The sequence below is a fragment of the Caretta caretta genome, chromosome 2 (genome assembly GCF_965140235.1).
Source record: "Caretta caretta isolate rCarCar2 chromosome 2, rCarCar1.hap1, whole genome shotgun sequence".
Taxonomy (NCBI): Eukaryota; Metazoa; Chordata; order Testudines; family Cheloniidae; genus Caretta; species Caretta caretta.
Window position 1 is genome coordinate 153,707,738 of NC_134207.1, and position 18,423 is coordinate 153,726,160.

At 40.4% G+C, this 18,423-nt stretch overlaps 2 protein-coding genes across 5 annotated transcripts in view; one reads left to right on the forward strand and one right to left on the reverse strand.

The window, feature by feature from the left end:
- Positions 1-4,001, reverse strand: part of ELP2 (elongator acetyltransferase complex subunit 2) — a 231,655-nt gene extending 227,654 nt beyond the window's left edge. The window contains exon 1 of the mRNA XM_048839455.2: positions 3,932-4,001. The gene's annotated coding sequence lies outside the window, so the exon portion shown is untranslated. The remainder of the gene's footprint in view (positions 1-3,931) is intronic.
- The window catches only part of CTNNAL1 (catenin alpha like 1), a 123,464-nt gene that overhangs the window by 23,021 nt on the left and 82,020 nt on the right, over positions 1-18,423 (forward strand). For all 4 annotated transcript variants that reach the window (XM_048839457.2, XM_048839459.2, XM_048839461.2 and 1 more), the window contains exons 2-3: positions 5,100-5,289; positions 14,031-14,218. In XM_048839457.2, the coding sequence (XP_048695414.1) occupies positions 5,100-5,289; positions 14,031-14,218 (378 nt within the window). The remainder of the gene's footprint in view (positions 1-5,099; positions 5,290-14,030; positions 14,219-18,423) is intronic.

Below are 18,423 nucleotides of genomic sequence, written 5' to 3' on the forward strand. Positions count from 1 at the left end.
AAACTGACTCCCACGCCTACATGCAGATTCACACGTGTATTCATGTATTCACATCTAGCATACACTAACACGCATACTTCCACATTATTTATATATTGTTGTTTAGTGCTTAGAAACCCCAACTAAGATCAGGGCTCCAGGGTGGGAGGTGCTGGACATACACATAGAAAGAGAGTCTGCAACAAAGAGTTTATAAAGTAGCTAGACAAAGGTGGGGAGAAATGTATAATACATGGCTTTTCTGCAATTACTCAACAGGTTTCAGAGTAACAAACTTGTTAGTCTGTATTCGCAAAAAGAAAAGGAGTACTTGTGGCACCTTAGAGACTAACCAATTTATTTGAGCATAAGCTTTCGTGAGCTACAGCTCACTTCAACAGGATTCACTTTTTAAGAAATAATACATTTATTTTATAGTTCTTCATTTCAGAACAAGTTTTTAAAAGAGAATACACAGTCTGTCATCAGTTTTTGGTTTTTTTTTTTTTGTGCGCAAGCCAGCAAAAGAAATAAGTCAGTGAGGCTGCAAATTTTATTCACATAGGTATACACACGTGTGGGAATACATGCATCTCCCTACACACAGTCTCTTACACACATACAATGCATGCACGCACAGACTTGCCTACACAAAAAAACTTTTTCATACACTTTTCCAGGGGCTGCCTAAATCACCAAGCCAGGAAGGGAGGAGGGTGGGCTGGAGGGGAAAAGATGGGTGGAGGAGAGAGGATGGGGAGGGAAAGAGGCCAAGGATGAGAGCAGTGTGGGGGGGCAGTGAAGGAGAGAGGAGGGGTGTGGCAGGGAAGTGGATGGGGAGGCAGAAGGCTACAGGTGCATGAGGATGTGGGGTGTATAGGGATATAATGGGAGTGCAGCAGTGTATGGAGGTGAATTGTGGGTGAGGGATGTGGGAGTGGCGGCTCTGGGAGGTGGAGAGGATGGATGGGAGAGTGCTGTAAGGGGTACAGGGCTGGGATGGGTAGGTGTGGGGGGCAGGATGGGATGGGGAGGGATGCAATGACGGGGATGGGGGAGTGGGGGCTGGGATGGGGAGGGCTGCAATGATGGGGGTGCGGGGGCACGGAGGGGTTGGGACGGGGATGGATGCAACAGTTTAGTCTCCAGAGGACCGAAATGCTTTGATCTAACTGAAGTCACTGGGCTCAATATAGGTGAAATTTAATGGCTTTTGATATACAAGAGGACAGACTAGATGAGCTCATGATCCTCCTGGCTTTACTCTGTGAAATGTATGAAAAAATCTTATTCATATATATTTTATTATTTGTTGATAAAATATGGTGACAACACAAATAATTAAAATGGAAAGTTTCTAGAATACTCTATAATTTGTATCTGTCCAGTTTATCTTCTGAGACTAAATACCCTCTGCCTCCTCCCTGTTAACCATTGTCATGTATATCAAGTTGATTGTTGTTCATGAAATGTGAACCCTACCTTCAACAAAAATCAGTTTACCTCTAGTATATCTAACTTGCATTTTAGTCTCAGTGGCTCTGTTTTGAATTAACCAATTTGTCGTCTGCTAAAAAAAAAGTTGGTTTCAGATTTTAGAATGTGTGCTTTTATTAGTGAATCTCGTGATACAAAATCCAGTTGCTTCTGTAAATACAGGAAGCACGACTCCCAGGATATAGTTGTGCCCTTCAGGTGGGATTTCGGCCTGCTGTACCTGTTTGTGGTCCTAGGTGCTCCAAAAGAGAACTAGGCCCACAGGGAACTTGATTCTGATCACTCTGAGCTAGCCAAAATATCCAAGCCTGGTGAATCTGGTTGTGGAACTTCAGTGACAAGAGATCCTGACACGGGACCCTATCACCTGTGACAATACGTCTAATTTCAGGTATAGGGCATGGCTATTTGGAGGGCAAACTTCAGAAATAAAGGCTTTTGCATAAGGTCATTTCAATGTTGTTCTCTTGGAATCAGTCTACTTTGGTGCAGCATTCAAGCGTTTGGGAACGTGTCAGTTCTTGGTGTGACATTCACTCTATAGTTTATACCCTTCCTGATATTTTGGAGCTTTTTCAGGGTAGTCTGCCTCATAGGGATGAATGCCAGCTCACTGATTCTCCAATTACCAGTAAGTGTGACCTCACAGGGCCACTTAGATAATGTGGCGTTGGGGGCATGTTCTGGTCATATCTGGGTTCTGTGGAGAATCTTAGGCTGGTTTTCAGTTCACCTGCCCCACTATGAGAATTGAACTCAGCTCTGAATGCTGTCACCAAATCACCATTCAAGCTATTATGAAGAATTCTCTGGTTCTTATCACTGAAGGTCTTGTTACTACTTGCAGCATGGTGAACTGGTAAGTTTTTAAAGTCATTTTCTTGAAGAGATGGAAGTGATTCATTTGGATGGAAATTAGAATTAAAAATGCACAAAAACATAATTCTGATATTATTCATTCTTTAAAACTAAAGATGCTGGATACATAAGAAGAAAGTGTATCAAATGTTTTTATTTAAAACTCCTTTATTAAACAAAGGAAGTATTATGTGTAGTTAATGAATTGAACTTATTGTTTCTGGTCACGTCCTTCAAGATTTTACAGCGAGTAGAGCTCTTCTTCTCGTACCTAGTTTTTATTTACAGAAAGAGGAAAAGAAGCTCTCCTGATTTTTGTGTCTTCTAATTGGTTTCTCAACATTGAACCAGTCATTGAATTGAACTAGTTGAATAAACTGAAATGAAGATATCCTCATCTGCAGTTGCAGAGAAGGATACTAATGTCAAAAGTTGGTTTTAGCACTTAGTCTGTTAGTCAGTGACTTGTACCAGTTCAGGTTTTTGACTTTTTTTTAAAAAGGCTTTAACATTGGTTGTCATAATTTTCAAACTTAATTTTAAATTGATTTAGTTTTGAAAAGAAAAATATATTTCATTTAAAGTTTAAAAAAAATCAAATTAAGATTTTTTTGTAAACAAGTCTGTTTTTATCCATGCTAGTGTTCAAGACATTGCTGTGATTTTTGTGAAAGGCTTCCTGTTTTGTTCCATTTGAACCAAAATATTACTGTCCCTCTTTGTCCTAATCCCAAGGAACAGTAATGAATGTTTGAATGTAATCAGTTTTAAGAATCATCTCTGTCTCAGAAGCTCAGATGCTTTTCATTCTGCATCAAGGCCCTAAGAAAGGACAAACAGCACCCAAGTCTACCTTGTATAATTGAATGCATCCAATGAAGTGAGCTGTAGCTCACGAAAGCTTATGCTCAGATAAAGTTGTTAGTCTCTAAGGTGCCACAAGTACTCCTTTTCTTTTTGCGAATACAGACTAACACGGCTGTTACTCTGAAACCTTGTATAATTGGATAACACATCCTCTAATGGAGGCGTATTTCAGTAAGAAGTGTCAGAAACATTCAAGTTTTACTTTATGGAATTATTGGCTTTATCATGGGAAACGTGCATAAGCAGCTCTGCTGGCAATTTGTAAAGCAACCGCTGCATCATGTCACACATTTTTTCAAATATTAGAGTGGATGTATAGCCTCAGTAGATGCAGCATTCAGAAGGAGAATACTGCAGGCCACTGTGGGTTGCGAGTGCCTCCATTAGGGGTCTGGAATATGCTTTGGAAGGTCCCGAGTGTCAAGATTAGCATAGATGATCAAAGAGAAAATGGGGAATTTCCCTCGTTTGATTACTATCTCTCTTCAGGACATTCGTGCCAGTTCATACTCCACTTTTTTCAGACTAACATCACTCCATATAGTTTCAGTCTAAGCTTAAATTAAGTTTGGTCTTTTTACTTTAAAAGTTAGCAAATGATCATAAAGTGTTCTTAGAGGTGTTAGCTGAGCTTATTGAGGGATGACCTCCCCAAAAAGGTTTTATGTACTGTGTCCATCTGCTGCAAGTATCTGAAATGGCAGAAGATCTTAATGGAAAATTTTCTTACCTGAATAATATTCTTTCAAGATTCTTCTGTTCAGTTTCAGTGTAGTATTCTGACTAAAATTTCTGTGGAACTGTGAAATGAATGGAGCTGCGTAAGACTGTGACTGGAATATTGAAGTTAATATTTAATACAAACATGTTCACTTATTTTATGCTGCTGCAAAAGTAAGTTGGCTACAGTGTAGTTAGTTCTTTTGTCTGGGGAATTGGAGAGGGAAAGAAGGGTTTCATAGTGGGGAGAAGGTGAGAGAGCATAAGTCCTTCTGTTACTGGAGGGAAGGTTTGGCAGCCAGCAGGATTTGTTTTTGCTAGATTGGAGTAGGGTGGGAGCATCCCCTTGCACAGACCCCACACACCCAAAAGTATTTTCTTATAGCTGGGCAATGTCCTGCAGTTTTTTTTACAGTAGGTAGGGGAGGTTCTAGGTTTCCTAATCCCGTTTTCTTTTCACTGCTATGAAATAAGACCTATTTTGATGCAAGGCTAATGGGTCCAAAATTGAGCCAAATCTAAGAGTAATTTTTAAAAAATGCGTATCCGGTCTTGAGAGGTGGGTAAAGTTCTTCAAAATGTAATTTAGCTCCAGCATTGATTACATAAATGGGTTTGCTAGGCAAATTGCTAACATTAAGATTTTGATTGGGTACATGCACATCTCTGCAAATGGCCTTTTTTCTATTTATGTGATATAGCCGTTGATTAAAATACACAAGTTCTGAATAGACAGTCAGAATGGAAAGATGGCAGGACTTGTGAATGTGTTGGCAAACCAAAACAATGCTGGTCAGTTTAGAATTACACAACAACTTTAACAGGGACATTGTAAGTATTATTGGCCTGTCAAGTGACTTAGAATGGTTTATTTTTAGTACACCCGCTCCCATTACTACTTGTGAAGTTTAAAAATAAAAGTCAATCTTTAATCTTTTATGAGAAGAGGGTGTGAGTTCAGAAGTGAAGAGGGAACACCAAACTGCTTTTTTAATATTCAGTTTTGAATTTGTTTCCAGAAATATTTAACACATGATTCCATGTGACTCAGTGCAGTCGTGTGTTGGCTAATAAAATTGAAGGTCTGGCCCCAGGTGTATTTGAAAACTTGCTAGTAATTTTCATGTTAAAATGTTGACTAATCTGCCATCCTAACAATTAACTTTTTTTTATTATAGATAACTACTCTTATTAACCATAAGGATAAACCAAAGTGGTCAGACAAGACATTGCAAGCAATTCAGCGGGTGGGTCAAGCAGTTAACCTAGCAGTTGGAAGATTTGTTACAGTAGGAGAAGCCATAGCCAATGAAAATCGAGAATTGAAAGAGGAAATGAGTATTGCTTGCATTGAGGCAAAGCGAGCAGGTATGTGATTATTTAAGAAATATGCCATTTATGTTGCTATGCTACACCTGACATTGAAAACAAACAGAATCTACTGCTTTCATCTATTGCAGCCATTAAACATGATTTTGGGAGACCTTTACAGTGATGACCCCTGCCTACATTCAATACCTGATTGGTACCAGTGCTCTCACACTCCACCTGCTGTTTAAATGTCCACCATTATGACTAAAGTTGACAGATGATGGCATTCTTGTGTCATGCTTTATTGTGTGCAACACTTTGCCACAAGAAGATTCACTTTTCCCTTTTTAATTTAAAAAAACCCCCAGCAATTCGCCCTCAACAAACCCTAAAGTTGTTTTTAAAAATACCTTCAGGATGACCAATGGTGAATCTACATATTTTTCCATTTCTCCCAGTAACTTTCCCTATTTCAAAATTGGAGAACCTGTATTTGTAGTTTTGATGAGGGAATCTTTAAATTAAGGAAATCAGTGAATTAAATTATTGTTTATTTTAAAGAAACATAATTTGATTTATATCTGGTTGAGTCTTCACAAAACTAACTTGAAAACTTGTGCTATTGCAATCTGTAATGCATTTTAATATAAAACCACACTGTAAATGCTGTTTTTAAATTCTTATTTTAAAGCTCCCATTTGTAGGGAATCTTCTATTTTAGTTTTACAAAGTTACTGTAAGCAAAGAACAAAACCACAAGAAAATATTAAACTTACATTATATTTGTAACTTTTTCCATCCATCCAGTGGAGCAAAATTTGTCACTAAAAACAAAATTACTTCAGTGTTAACACTGAAATGTTGTGTAGAGCTTCAAAACGTGAAGAAAATCCAAATATGTGAGAACCATTTATAGAGACACGTTCATAGTACAACATGAAGCATTGCTCCAATCAATGATTTAAAAAAAAAAAAAAAAAAAATTGCAGGCAGTTACCACTGGTTTGTCGTTGCTGACATTCACTTTCAAGGCCTTCAGAATTAAAATACTAGAAGGTAAACCAAACTTGAAAGCACTATTTATTCCCATGCCATATAATCTTTGTGTAATTGTCCATATGGATTCCACTCCTTGTGCTCTTCCCACCCGATGTGCACATGATTACTGTCCAGAAGAATCCAGTGTCCATTGGGGCTATGAAGGACAGAGCAGGCCCAGTAGGCCATCAGTTCCTCCATACCACCTGGCAGTGAGATGGAACCCTAGCACATTGGGCATTGTAAATTAGTTTGGTTAATTAAGTTAGTCACCTAGTGGCATGCCAAAAAAAAAATTGACCTTTTTTTTTAGATAAATGTTTAGGGTAGAGCACCTGCGCCTTGTTACAGTGTGACTAGCATCATGGCACAAGCAAAAACAATAGATTTAAGGCCTGTCTCTCATGGAGTGCTTTGATGCCTGTTAACAGGTACTCTGATGTCTGCTCTGCCTTGGAGAAGGACACATTCTGTAGCAATGTTCTGTTTGTTGCTCTTTGTCCAAATTCACTCAGAGCAAGGAAAGCTTGCATGAAACTATTTCCCAAAAGATCGATGCAAGCTGCCTCAGATTACCGAAAAGAAGGCTATAACCATGCCTCAGCCATCCAGTCAGTCCTTCTCTGTTAATGGCCTTGGGAGGCTGGATTCCACCCCGATATCCCGAGCCATATTTTATCAAAGGCCCCATTCATCTGCTATTACTGTGTGTTTATATTTTCAGACAGAAAGGAGCACTTCTCCAGAGATGAGCCAAGGCTTGCTTGGGTCATCCGTGCCCAGAAAGTTGAGACACCAGATCATCAGACTCATGATTTGTCTTGAAATCACTCTTCTGAGGGCTGGAAGCCTCAGAAGGCCTCTTCCAGTGTCCCAGTACCAAACTCAGAGACAGCATATGTGGTACTTGCTAAATCAGTGGACCGTGCTACCCTTGGTACCAGCTCCTCATCATTGACCCTGTCAAAGAGAGCCTTACTACTTGGTATTCCCAGTACCTTCCACCTTCGTGCAGATGATGTCTGCTTATACCTGTTACCGTTGAACCAACAATCTTGACACCTAAACTATATGTCATGCCACGTGACTTATCAGTGATCTGGGTACTGGAGTCCTCTCTCTTTGAGAGATTGAGGGTGGTGATATCCAAACCCAACAGTTTCAGAGTTACTGGTACATCAGATTCAGGAGGTATCCTTGGCACCCACCTCCCCCATACAGAGACAGACCCCCTTGTGGGGAGTATACCCTTCAGCTGGGCATAGCATGGACTCATCTCCAATCTGTCCATTTTCCCTTTCCTGGGTAGCACATTGGAAGTCAGGGAGGGATTCTAAAGAGGAGTCCATGAAAGGTAGAAGAAAGAGACCTTGGGCACATAGGAATCCTCCTTCTTGGGTACCCCCATGTATCTCCCGCTTCAGTATTCCTATCCTTACCATCCATGGTCCTATTGAACAACCTGTGTTGTGCAGCCATATTCCAGAAAGCCTGCATCATCCACTTTCTCGAGGGCTAGATCAGCCGCTCCAAACAGGCAAATCAGATCATCGCCAACAAGTCTGCGGTGGGTGCATTTCGGATAATGGAGAATCAAGAGGAGGATAGTAAAGGAAGAGCATCAGCTGCAAAGTGAAGAACTGCTGCTTTCTCCTCATCTTCCCCAGATGAGGAAGTGAAACCACCCTTGCCTGCCTCATTAGATGAATTCAAGGTATTCCAGGACTTCATGAATCAGATGGCAGAGACCTTGGATGTGCCCCTGGAGGTAATTCAAGCAAAATGGGACAAACTCTAGGACATCCTATGTGCTGCAGCTAATGGAACCTGCAAAAAAAAAATAAATGCAGTTAAGTGACAGGTGATACCAGGTATCTGAAAGGGGTCTAAATATTTTTGGTTACATATACCATCAGGTTCAGGAGAAGCCAAAACGGGGACATCCTAAGTCTACACCAGGAGAGAAGAATCTAAAGAAATTGGACATCTTCAGGCACAAGTTATGCACACAGTTAGCTCCAGATGAGGGGGCTAACTATCAGACTCTCCTCTCCAAATATGACTATTTAACATAGGACCAGTTGTCTCAGTTTATAGACAAACTCCCTGTAGACAAATTCCCTGAGGAACCCCAAGAAGAGATTAAGTCTGTCATGGATGAGGGCTGACTGCCTTCCTGAAATTAACAGCTGGATGCACTGAGTTGTAGTGGAATGAGTTGTGATACAATGACACGTACTATGACCTCAGCAATAGTTATCATGGCTGCTATCCTTGGTGACCCAGTGAGCTCTAGACAACAGTCGAGGACCTGCCATTTGAAGGCAACAAACTTTTAAGTTTAGTAATGGATGAAGCCATCACTCCTTGAAAGGCTCCAGGGTGATTGTGATTTTTTTTTTGGGGGGGGGGTATCCTTGTCTGTCTCGCATTGCTCCAGAGTGGCTACTTGACAGATGCCTTTCTTATCCCCTGGACACTGGGACTAACATATGCTTTCCCACCAAGCCCCATGAAGAAACAGAGCAAGATGCTGGGTGGATGATTGATAGTCCCTAGCTGAGCCAGGCAGTTCTGGTATTAAGATCTGATAAACCTTTCAATACGGTAGTCTACCAGTCCTGCCTGACAGTCTTGCAGAACAGCAGTCAGATCCTACACCTAAATACAGCCTTGTTGCATCTGACAGACTGGATGCTGGCTGGATGTCATCCACCAAAAGAAGCTGTTCAGCGGAGTTTCCAGAATATTCTGCTCTCCAAAGCAAAATATTTTCAACTAGACTGACTTACTAAGCTTAATGGAAATGATTTTCTATCTGGGCATCTCAGCACAACGTTTCTCACGTGACATTACCGATTTCAACAATATTGGACAACCTGCTAACCCTGATACAAATCTGAGCTTTCCATTAGCTCCAAAGGCATCCATCTAGCAGCAGTCTCATGTCATCCTCCTGTCCTGGACCATATTATTTTTTTCAGGCCCTACAGTGGCAGGATTCCTTAAGGGCCTCATTCATTATTTTCCCTTGGTGTGTGAGTTCCCTCCCTCTTGGGACTTCCTATGCAGTGTTAGTGAGGTTGATTATTCCCTTCCCTCTCCTCCCTCACCAATAGCAACCTGTTCCCTATACCACCTGTCTATGAAGACTGCCTTTTCAGTATCCATTACATCAGCTGTAAGAATAGGGGCAATTCAGTCCCTCATAACAGGTCTTCCTTTATCCAGTGTTTCATAAGAACAGGATCACTTCACCTTGGGTAGACCTCACCCCAAGTTTTTATCTCAGACTTCTCTGAAAACCAGTCCATTCATATCTCATTTTGTTTTTTCACATCAGCAGAACAAAATCATTCAGGAATACACCCAGACTATTTGTGGCCTTTGCTGATGGAGTTCGGGGCACCCTATATCCACACAGAGATTGTCTTAAGTGGGGCCATGTCTGTTGCCATTTCTACACTATGGAGCCTATATCTGCATATCTCCATAGAGTAGAATTAACGTAATCTGATAAAAGAAGCTCTACTGCAGCTTAGAAATACCACCCCTGAGAAATGTTAGCTAAGACAGCAGAAGCACTCTTCTGTTGGCATATTTGCATCTATAGTGAGGGTTTTGGTGGCATAGTTATGTTTGTTTTTTCTCTCAACACTCCTAGGCTGGCATAGCTGTGCCTGTATAACTATGTAGTGTAAACTAAGCCTGGGTCTCCAACTGTAAGGGCATGCGATACATTAACCAGGTGAGATCCAACTAGCTATATTAGAGCTTATTCCACTAGAGTTCAGGCAGCTCTGTTTGAGGAATTTCCCTGTTTTGAAAATTCGTAGGGCAGCTGTGTGGATTAAGCTAGTTTACAGGACACTATTTCTTAGTGGAGGCTTCCAGATCATAGAATCATAGAATATAAGGGTTGGAAGGGACCCCAGAAGGTCATCTAGTCCAACCCCCTGCTCGAAGCAGGACCAATTCCCAGTTAAATCATCCCAGCCAGGGCTTTGTCAAGCCTGACCTTAAAAACCTCTAAGGAAGGAGATTCTACCACCTCCCTAGGTAACGCATTCCAGTGTTTCACCACCCTCTTAGTGAAAAAGTTTTTCCTAATATCCAATCTAAACCTCCCCCACTGCAGCTTGAGACCATTACTCCTCGTTCTGTCATCTGCTACCATTGAGAACAGTCTAGAGCCATCCTCTTTGGAATCCTCTTTCAGGTAGTTGAAAGCAGCTATCAAATCCCCCCTCATTCTTCTCTTCTGCAGACTAAACAATCCCAGCTCCCTCAGCCTCTCCTCATAACTCATGTGTTCCAGACCCCTAATCATTTTTGTTGCCCTTTGCTGGACTCTCTCCAATTTATCCACATCCTTCTTGTAGTGTGGGGCCCAAAACTGGACACAGTACTCCAGATGAGGCCTCACCAATGTCGAATAGAGGGGAACGATCACGTCCCTCGATCTGCTCGCTATGCCCCTACTTATACATCCCAAAATGCCATTGGCCTTCTTGGCAACAAGGGCACACTGCTGACTCATATCCAGCTTCTCATCCACTGTCACCCCTAGGTCTTTTCCGCAGAACTGCTGCCTAGCCATTCGGTCCCTAGTCTGTAGCTGTGCATTGGGTTCTTCCGTCCTAAGTGCAGGACCTTGCACTTATCCTTATTGAACCTCATCAGATTTCTTTTGGCCCAATCCTCCAATTTGTCTAGGTCCTTCTGTATCCTATCCCTCCCCTCCAGCGTATCTACCACTCCTCCCAGTTTAGTATCATCCGCAAATTTGCTGAGAGTGCAATCCACACCATCCTCCAGATCATTTATGAAGATATTGAACAAAACCGGCCCCAGGACCGACCCCTGGGGCACTCCACTTGACACCGGCTGCCAACTAGACATGGAGCCATTGATAACTACCCGTTGAGCCCGACAATCTAGCCAGCTTTCTACCCACCTTATAGTGCATTCTTCCAGCCCATACTTCCTTAACTTGCTGACAAGAATACTGTGGGAGACCGTGTCAAAAGCTTTGTTAAAGTCAAGAAACAATACATCCACTGCTTTCCCTTCACCACAGAACCAGTAATCTCATCATAAAAGGCGATTAGATTAGTCAGGCATGACCTTCCCTTGGTGAATCCATGCTGGCTGTTCCTGATCACTTTCCTCTCATGCAAGTGCTTCAGGATTGATTCTTTGAGGACCTGCTCCATGATTTTTCCAGGGACTGAGGTGAGGCTGACTGGCCTGTAGTTCCCAGGATCCTCCTCCTTCCCTTTTTTAAAGATTGGCACTACATTAGCCTTTTTCCAGTCATCCGGGACTTCCCCCGTTCGCCACGAGTTTTCAAAGATAATGGCCAATGGCTCTGCAATCACAGCCGCCAATTCCTTCAGCACTCTCGGATGCAACTCGTTTGGATAACTGTTTTGGTAGGGCTGTCCAGCAGCCATTAAATAGGACTCAGACTACTCACCCACAAGCGAATAGGCTACTGCTTGTTAGTAACCATGAGTGGAAGCCATCTGGACAGTCACTTGAAGCAAGAATGGTTACTTACCATGCAGTAACTGTGGTTGTTCGACATATGGTGCTGCGTAGATTCCATGACCCACCAGCTTTTCCTGCTATATCATTTGGATTCTGTATTGGCGAAGGCATTGAGGGACAGTTGGGCCTACTTATCTTTTATGCTCTTGGGGGAGGAGAGCATGAGGGCACCTGGGGTGCATGCATGGCCCCAGTATTCGCTGCGGGCTGAAAGAATCCAAACTCATGCCCATGGGGTACATGCACACCAAGAATGGAATCTGTGTGGACAACACATCTCAGAGAACCACCGTTACTGTAAGGTAAGTAACCATTCTTTCACCAGGCCAAATGATGAAAATAGTCTTTAAAACACAGCAGAGGAAGCCATTGCAGTTTACAGTTGACATACTGCTTTCATGATTGCATCTGTTTTCTCTTGGGATATTTACCTGAGACATTAACTAATGAACGGGTATAGTGTTTCAGTATTTAATTTGAGAGCATAACTTTCTGAAACGGAGAATTATTGTTGGCAGAAACACACTTCTAGTAGAAACTTGTATAATGCTTTCTCGGTGGATGCTGGTGATTGTGGAGATTAATCATCTGTTAGAAAACTACGTGGTTTTGCAACATGATCAGTGTTTTATGAATTCATATTTTTACATTACATAATTGCAAGTCAGAAAATAGATTTTTCAGGCTTCTTCCAGTCTGCAGCGGCTTCAGCAATTGAACATGAATTCTTCTGTACAGAATCAAGTACCACTACAACTGGCATTAATATTCAGAGCAGTTCCCTAGCACAACTTGTCAAATTAATATTTGTTACTTTCTGTCAAAGACAGTATTCTGCTGCACTCCTCAGACTTTGTGAACTCAGATGTTTGTTTCTGTCTACGTGAGGCATGACAAATATACAGACACTTTCCTGTTAATATTTGGTGAACTACAAAGTAGTTGATGCAAAATAATTTAATTGGAAGTGGGATCTTTGTTGTTCTTTCCTTTCAAGCCTTTTGACAGTAAATTTAGAATGTATATAGATGTGTATGTAGCTATTAGCTGCACTACCTTTTACAAAGATGAATCATATGGCACCTACATTCCTTGCCACTTTTGACTGTATCCTGAGTGATTGTAATCAAATATTTGGAAGAACGTGGATGACTGGAGTTATGGGTGCTAGACATGTAAATTGCTCCTCCTATAGCAGTTAATGTATCATACAGAATAGTTTATGAATGTTACTCCATATATCTATACTCGCATATATGCAGTAACTGGACAGTTTGTGAAAATGCGTATGTCCAGATCCTTCAGAAAGACTTGAGCGCCTAAATAGTTCTGAGTTCAGTGAGACTACTCACATTCAGTTAATTGTGTAAATTTCTGCAGGGATCGGGCTGAAGTCTTATTGGCTTGAAACACTTCATCCATAAAGTGCCGAGCCACTGCAGATCTGTATGGTGAAGTATAGCCTGATTGAAGCATTTCAGTTTGCTTGACTAATGGATTTCAGTATATCAGAAGGGGGTGCTGGTTGCAAATAGAATATAGGCTATTTGTAGAGCCCTTCCTGGATGCATAAGTATGACACTAGTATGTGCAAGGGAAAATGGCTGGTGAGCCTGGTGCCTGCCTAAAACCTGTACACAGTAGTGTCATTGCAGTGCTTCCTCAGTAGCCCAACAGATACAAAACTGTTTTATTGGCTATTTAAAATTCCCGTTTGGGGGCTGCTTATTCTTTACACTTGAGAATTTTTAAAGCAAAATGAAATCTACAAATCCGCTAGCTTGTGAGAATTCTAGCCGGGGCTTGACAGAATAAATGCTGGTTGGGCTATGGGGTCTCCTGCTTTGTTCCAGTGCTTGCATGAGCTTAATTTTTGTCATTAAAAATAAAAGAAGTAGGAGAGAAATTCTAACTTTCATTTTTTCCAGAGCAAAATTAAACCTGCAAGCTCTTGAGGGCAAAACCAAAATTTTGTTCATGTGTGAGGAAGAGAAGGAGCGAATATCAAGCAGCTGGGAGCTGAAGTGAGGAGATAGAATCTCCTATAGTTAGTAATAGGAAACAAGACAAGACAAAACGGAGCAAGCAATAGGTCAGCAAGACAGGTGCCACTTATCCCTGCGCTAATTTAGGCTTTTTTTATGTTCTCAGCTTTTTTCTGTTTTAAAAGCACAAAAGTTATTTATTTATTTTTGGGGTTTTTTTAGGTGAAACAATTGCACAACTTACAGATGTAACTAACTTGGATCATCCAGAATCTGATGGCCGGATAACAATTTTTACAGACAAAACGGGAGTAGTAAAAGCTGCAAGATTGCTGCTTTCTTCAGTGACAAAGGTGCTGGTGCTGGCAGACAGAATAGTTATTAAACAAATTATAGCTTCCAGAAACAAGGTACTTAAGTGTCTTTTGTTATTTCTGAAACTATATGTACTGGAGATGTGAGAGCATTTGATACCAAATGAGGTAATACTTTGCATTACACTTAGTATTAAAGAACTATGTTTTTTTCCTCTTGGGTTTAACTATATATATTTTAAGAGAAGAAACTGTGAAGCTTGTAAAAAAGTCTATTTAGATTCTTTATTTCACGAAATACTGAAACAAGAGACTTTAGGTCACATTTGCAAATAATTTTTACATACTTTGCTTTATATTCTCTTGTCTGTCAATATGGCTACATCTGTGTAATCTATTAGTGGTACTTATTAGAGTTGGGGTGGGAAGTTAAAACAAAAAAACTATATACCTTGTGGCAGTATTTAACTAATCTACCCAGTGTATGAAGTGTGGTGGTGGTTGGGCAAGTGTCTAAAGTTATTTTGGTGACTTTGAGCATTGTGTCAAGACTTGAGGTGCTGTTTTGTGAGGAGAAAGATGAGGTGGTGTATTAGTGTTCATTTACTTTGGTACGAAAAAAAAATGGCTATTATATTTCCTGTTGGGTGCAAAGGATGGCTGTTGGTAAAATGGCCAATGAAAAATCTCTTCTGTTGATCCAGCACGACCTTTTTAAACAGGTTTCCACCAACTGTCAGCAATAAAAATTATTACCTCATCTACCTGTGTGTCTCATATCTTGGGCCCAGTATGGCTACAACAACACTGCAAACACAAATGTTATGTGATTTAACTTTTTGAGTCTTAAATATCTTCAATTGGTGAAGTAAAAAAAAGGTTTAGGAAATATACCTTAATTTTAATGTTGGTTGTTTCATATATACAATTAATGAAACTTAAGTGCAAGAAATAAAGCCACATGGTAATACTAGCTAGGGCTGTTAAGTGATTAAAAAAATTAATTGTGATTGTGCGATTTAAACAACAATAGAATACCATTTATTTTAAATATTTTTGGATGTTTACTACATTTCAAATATATTAATTTCACTTACAACACAGAATACAAAGTGTACAGTGCTCACGTTATATTTATATTTGATTACAAATATTTGCACTGTACAAAACAATTATTTTTCAGTTCACCTCCTACAAGTACTTTAGTGCAATCTCTATCATGAATGTTGAACTTACAAATGTAGAATTAGGTACAAAAAAAAACTGCATTCAAAAATAAAACAATGTAAAACTTTACATGTAAAACTACAAGTCCACTCAGTCCTACTTCTGGGTCAGCCAATCACTCAGACAAACAAGGTTGATTACAATTTGCAGGAGATGATGCTGCCCACTTCTTGTTTACAGTGCCACCTGAAAGTGAGAACAAGCGTTCGCATGGCACTGTTGTAGCTGGCGTTGCAAGATATTTACGTGCCAGATGCGCTAAAGATCCATATGTCACTTCATGCTTCAGCCACCATTCCAGAGGACATGCGTCCATGCTGATGACTGGTTCTTCTTGATAACGATCCAAAGCAGTGCAGACTGATGCATGTTCATTTTCATCATCTGAGTCAGATGCCACCAGCAGAAGGTTGATTTTAATTTTTGGTGGTTTGGGTTCTGTAGTTTCTGCATCAGTGTTGCTCTTTTAAGACTTCTGAAAGTATGCTCCACACCTCGTCCCTCTCAAATTTTGGAAGGCACTTCAGATTCTTAAACCTTGGGTTGAGGGCTGTCTATTTTTAGAAATCTCACATTGGTACCACCTTTGTGTTTTGTCAAATCTGCTGTGAAAGTGTTCTTAAAACGAACATGTGCTGGGTCCTCCTCTTAGACTGCTATAACATGAAATACATGGCAGAATGCAGGTAAAACACAGAGCAGGAGGCGTACCATTCTCCCCCCCCCCCCCCCCCCCCAAGGAGCTCAGTCAAAATTTAATTGACCCATTATTTTTTTTAACAAGCATAATCAGCACGGAATCGTGTCCTCTGGAATGGTGGCTAAAGCATGAAGGGGCATATGAATGTTTAGCATATCTGGCATGTATATACCTTGCAACGCCAGCTACAAAAGTGCCATGTGAATGCCTGTTCTCACTTTCAGCTGATCTTGTAAATAAGAAGCAGGCAGCAGTATCTCCCGTCAATGTAAACAAACTTGTTTGTCTTAGCAATTGGCAGAATAAGAAGTCGGACTGAGTGGACTTGTAGGCTCTAAAGTTTTATGCTGTTTTGTTTTGGAGTGCAGTTATGTAACCAAAAAAAATCTGCATTTGTAAGTTACACTTTCATGATAAAGAGATTGCACTTCAGTACTTGTATGAAGTGAATTGAAAATGTAGGAAAATATCTAAAAATTTAATACATTTCAGTTGATAGTCTAAGTGTGATTAATAGCAATTTTTTAATCGCTATTAATTTTTTGAGTTAATCATGTGAATTAACTGAGATTAATTGACAGCCCTAGTTAATAATTTAAAATTAGTAAATTTCTGCAAAGGTGAGCAGTATGATGCCATTGTTGCATTAGTGACAGTAACTTGAAGGATTCTATTTAGCAGATTCAACTATGCCTGCTCCTGCTTGGACTATTGATGGTCCTACTGCTGTCAACCATCTTTGGCAGTCAGATATGTAAATAAATGAGAATGTGATCTGCATGGCACAAGATACGAAGATAATTCCCATACTTCTTGCTTAGACTTAAACAAGATGAACTGGAAGTATTTGTACATAAGCTAAATGCTCTGTCTTATTTGGCAGCACAGAGACTTGATGGGATAAATCTCGTGACTGGCATATTGGTACAGAGAAGTATGAATTGTTCAGGAAGAACAGGTGCAATAAAAAAGGGAGTAGGTGCTGTATATAGTCTTGATGTATAATGCACTTGATTTGAGGTCCAGAAGAAGGTGAGAGGCAGAGCAGTTGAAAGTCTCTGTGAAAAGATATAAGTTTATATATTAAAAAAAAAAAAGTGGGGGGTAACATCATGGTAAGGGTCTATTGTAGACCACCAAATTGGGAAGTGGTGGTGGATGAAGCATTTCTAGAACAAATAATAGAAATATTGAAAACACAAGACCTGGTTGTAAGGGGGGACTTCAATTGCCCAGAGATCTGTTGGAAAAATAATACTGCAAAACACAGTATTTCCAGTAAATTTTCGGAATGTACTGGGAACAACATTTTTGTTTCAGAATGTCAGGAAGTAACCAGAGGGACAGCCATTTTAGACTTAATGCTGACCAACAGGGTGGAATTGGTGGCGACTGTGAAGGTGGAAGGCAATTTGGGTGAAAGTAATCATGAAATGGTAGCTTTCATGATTCCTAAGGAAAGGAAGGAGTTAGAGCAGCAGAATGAGGATAATGGACCTGAAAGAAGCAGACTGCAGCAAACTCAGAGAACTGATGGGAAGAAAATCTAAGGGAAAAAGTTGTTCAGGAGAGCTGGCAGTTTTTCAAGGAGACTATATTAAAAGAAAAACTGCAAACTCTCATGATGCAAAGAAGAAATAGGAAAAACAGTAAGATGTCAATATGGCTCCATGAGGTGCTCTTTAATGATCTGAAAATCAAAAAGCAATCCTACAAAAAGTGGAAATTTGGATGAATTGCTTAGGAGGATTACAAAAGAAGAACACAGGCATCTAGGGATAAAATCAGAAAGACTGCAGCACAAAATGAATTACACCAAGCAAGGGACATAAAAGGAAACCAAAGAGATTTAATACATTAGGAGCAAGAGAAAGGTGAAGCCAAGTGTAGGTCTTTCACTTAATGGGGAAGGAGAGCTAAAAATTGATGACCTCTAGAAGGCTGAGGTGTTTAATGCTTATTTTGCTGCAGTGTTCACTAAACATTAATGGTGACCAGATACTCAGCATAATTATTAACATCAAGGTGGAAGGAATACAAACCAAAATAGGGAAAGAACAGATATCTAAAGAATATTTAGTTAAGTTAGATACACTGGACCCTCGCTAGAACATGGGGTTCGGGATCCATGCGCGATACCGCGTTATAGCAGGGGCAGCGTTACTATGGATCCCAATTTAGATATTTAAATTTGGGATCCATTGCCGCGACCGTGCTATAAGCGAATCCACGCTCGAGCGATGCGCGCTGTAGCGAGGTTCCGCTGTATGTTCAAATTGATAGGTCCTGATGAAATTCACCCTAGAGTCCTTAAGGAACTAGCTGAAGCAATCTCAGAACTGTTAGCAGTTACATTCGAAAACTCATGGAGGAC